Here is a 3874-nt window from a genome sequence, read left to right on the forward strand (position 1 = left end):
GGGATGGCTACGACACGGAGCAGCGGCGGCGGCACTAGGTAGCGGCGGCGGCTGCTTGGTGGAGCGGCTCGGACTAGCAGGCGATCGGGGGCGGCGTGGCGCTTCGGTGCGTTGGCCGCGATTGATCTGGTGGCTTGCGGAGCGAGCTAGCGATGGATGTGGTGGCTTGCGTAGGTATTGATCTGGTGGCTTGCGTAGCTAGCTAGTGATTGATCTGGTGACGGGCGGTGTTGGCGGCTAGCGGGAGCGATCGGGAGACGCACAGCTCGCGGGAGCGGGTAGCGCTAGCGTGCGCGACCGGCGTGGGAGACGCACGGGCGGCGGCGGCGGCGCGGGAGGAGGCGCGCGGCGGCGGCAGCGGAAGATTAGGGTTAGAACCTAAAAACTGATATCATATTGAATGTGAGAATTGCACGATGTATTAATTCGGTGCAATGTGCACGGTATATATGAGTACAATGTGGGGCTTCTACCTCAATCTATACAACAAACTAAAGAGGTGGACCTAATGTACAAAAAACAATATACATGCACAAATAATATTCTCAACAAAGACCATCCATTCACATTCCCTGCTCTGCATGAGAACAGGTAACACAACTGAAATTTCATCAAGTGATAATGGGAATGGCACTCCACAAGTCCACATTCATTGAGTCTTATCAACTTTTATTATGGCTAATTGGCTAGTGCCCAGCTCCAACACTGACCAACACTAGTAGATGCATCCTGAAGAAACTCTGAACCTCACGCACGCACAGTGCACGGCTACGGGGGGTAACTCTGAACTACGCCAGCATCACCAGCAGCACAAGGAGGCTGGACAGCGCGATCGGCCACACAGCAGCGGCGGCAGCAGCATGTCCGGCGCCAATTGTGTAGACAGAGACGCAGAAGGAGCAGCGGCAGCCTCTGTCGCAACAATCGTAGTCGTCGCCGAGCCGCACTTGCAGGCCGCCGCTGGTCGTCGAGTTGTTGGACAGCCTGCACATCCAATCGCACGTCGCCTTGTCGATTGGTCCCAGACGGGCATACACCGTGCAGACCCACATTCCGAGCCCGTCGGTGTAGTGCTGAACATCGACCTCTGCCGCCGCCGGCGTAGCCATGCCTGAAATTCAGATCGTTTCGTGTGTGAGCTATCATGTGGGTAGGCCGCAGTTGGCCGTGGGTTGGAGATCAAGTGGGCTACACTACATACCGGGACCGGAGCTCAGCAGCAGCAGCAAAAGGGCGATGGTGGCACCGCGTCCTGCCTTCATCTCTGGTCGTCACAAGTTCCTAGTAGAACAAGTGAAGAACATGTCGTATGATCAGTAAAAAGGAACAAGTTGTTGCGCTACTCTAACGAGTTCTTGTTCCCATGAGAAACAGACTAATGCCCCAAGGTGAGACAGAGTAAAATTCTACGGCTATTTGGAAAGAAGCTACCAGGGTGCAGATCCCAGTGCGTAACAGGCTAACGACACAGCTGGTCTACCACAGTAGTATGGTTGGGAAGCAAAATCGACCAAGAAAACAAGATGAAAGCTACCAGTACTCTACTGATGTACTGCTGAATGTAATGTTGATGCGGCGAAATCACGCACTGCTACGTACTAACCTGCACAAGCACGCAGCCACTGGCCTGCAACGCTGACGCCGGCACGGGCGGACGGACTCGCCTGGAGACTGGAGACTGGAGACTGGAGTGGAGTGGACGATGATGAACAGCAAGCGATGACACTGCTCACCTCGGGTCCGTAATTTATATAGAGTCCAACTCCATGGGTGGAAGCAGTGCAAGCTCGTTCCCCTGTACATGGTCGGCCCATCCACCACTCGAGACTCGACACGTAAGTAGAGTGCAGAGAGAGATGAGGTCGAGTCTGAGGCCGGCAGTGCCGATCTGGGAGACTGTGGACATCTCTGCCTAGCTGAGACTGGCAGTGAATAAGCAACAAGACGACTATACGAGATTGGCAACTGTGTTGCGCAGGTCCAATTTCGGCACACTTTGCATTAGTTTTGGTGCCTGTGGTGGGCAATGGGCCAATGGCCACTCCTTCTCTTCCACTGGACTGGGGTTATTTCGATGGATCTGTATCTCCATGGTGAAGTAGCCGCGGCCAAGCCACACCCACATGCTCTCAAATACTAATAAGAGTTAACAGATGCACTTTATCACAATTATATAGGTAGCTAGGATGTTTCCATGTCATGATCTGCATGCTATAGTTTCAGGTACAAAACATTCAAGGTTTCTTTTCTTTGCACCAACATACAGTAGAAAAAGGTAATCAATCTTGCGTGCTTTTTTCTACAAGAACTAGCATAATGCCTGTGCGTTGTTACGAAAACACAAAATTTGATTTCAGTCATACTGGATTTCTAGTATGGCAACAACCAATGAACTTGCTAAGAGCAACTCTAGCCGATCCCTTAAAAATATAAAACAGTATCCGGTCGAGTAAAACTTACTGAAATAATTATACTTCACTATTTGAACGCACCTAGTCAATCTCATAAATTTAGTCGAGTAAAAGGCAAATTTGGATATGATGCGGAGTAAAACGCAAATTTGGATATGATGAACAGAGATTCCACTTATAAACAAACTTCTTAACCGAATTTGGATATGAAGCCATCGCCGCCGTTGTCCTCCTCTTCACTTTACTGGACAATGACCCCCCCCCCCCTCCCCCCGCCCGCTCACTGCTCGTACAACGCTTCGTCCCCACTAGCTCGGGGTGTTGGAGGCGGAGCTCTCCGTGTATGCCTCGTCAGCAACCTCCGGGGCGAGCCTTTCCCTCGCCTCCCGGTCCTACCTTGCCAAATGCGCGGTCACTACCCCCGGCTCAACTGGATCAAGCAACGACAGCTCACCCCACTCAAAATTCCGGCAGGCCTCGGCGCTGTGCAGCCGGACTGACCAAAATATCGTACTCACGGGCGGCAAGATCAGTGGAGTGGAAGGATCTAAGCCACAATATTTCGTGGGTCTCCCGCTTCATGATGTCGGCCATCCACGTCCCCCATGCCCGATGTCGCACATCGCGGTACCACCTCTGTGATGGAAACGCGGGGAGGTCGGGAAAGCCGGCGAGCCTGTCGGATGGGGCCGCGCTCGAGGAAGCGCCGTGGTGGCGGCGTGAGGAGGATGCATCGGTGCTGCGCTCGTGGCGGCGCGGATCCGTGCTGCGGATGGGTGGTGGGGAGCGGCAGCCACAGGATCCGGCCATGGCGGCACGGGTGGGTGCAGGAGCGGCGAGGGAGTCACCGGGGAGATGTGGGCGACGGAGGATTGAGGGGAGAAGAGGCCAAGAGGCTTGGAGATTTTTTACTCCGGGGCCGAGCGGTGTAGTATTTTTACTCGCCGATTGAATGGTGGAGTAAACTCTATACTCCTCTATGGGTTTTAGGAGATCGACTAGGTCTTGGTTAGAGGAGTAAAACCAGAATTTTACTCCTATAACCGATTTAAGGGATTGGCTAGAGTTGCTCTAAGACCTGCAATTATGACAAAGTTCAGGCGACCGAGTGGTTTGGCGCTGAGAGTCGTAGAAATAACTCAAGCGAGGAGAGCAATGTTGCACTTGTTTGCCAGATTTGCAACGGCGGAGCCATAACTAGATTCTGGAATTTGGAAGTTAGAATGATGGAGATTGGGGTGGACGGGTGGCCGATGGAGGACGGGGATTGGGGAGGAGCGATAATCAAATGATGGGTACGTATTAGTCAGCAAAGGTGGCAGAAAAAACAATTGTCATGGTGATAAAAAACTAAGTTATGCCAAGTACTTATAATATGTTTCCCCTTCTAATACGTGAGTAAGGTTTTGCATAGTGGTGGGTATAAAGTTTGAAACCCCACAAATGTTCATCAACTTCCATAG

At 52.3% G+C, this 3874-nt stretch overlaps 1 protein-coding gene across 1 annotated transcript; it reads right to left on the bottom strand.

Moving 5' to 3' along the window:
• Positions 1 to 685: 685 nt before the first annotated feature.
• On the bottom strand, positions 686 to 1757 carry LOC123108428 (uncharacterized). Its single transcript, XM_044530219.1, has 3 exons — positions 1604 to 1757; positions 1202 to 1281; positions 686 to 1111 (listed from the first exon to the last, which is right to left on the bottom strand). Exons 2-3 carry the CDS (start codon positions 1260 to 1262, stop codon positions 789 to 791), a joined length of 384 nt encoding a protein of 127 aa, XP_044386154.1. The 5' UTR covers positions 1263 to 1281; positions 1604 to 1757; the 3' UTR covers positions 686 to 788.
• Between the last annotated feature and the right edge of the window lie 2117 nt (positions 1758 to 3874).

Source organism: Triticum aestivum, chromosome 5A (genome assembly GCF_018294505.1).
Source record: "Triticum aestivum cultivar Chinese Spring chromosome 5A, IWGSC CS RefSeq v2.1, whole genome shotgun sequence".
Lineage (NCBI taxonomy): Eukaryota > Viridiplantae > Streptophyta > Magnoliopsida > Poales > Poaceae > Triticum > Triticum aestivum.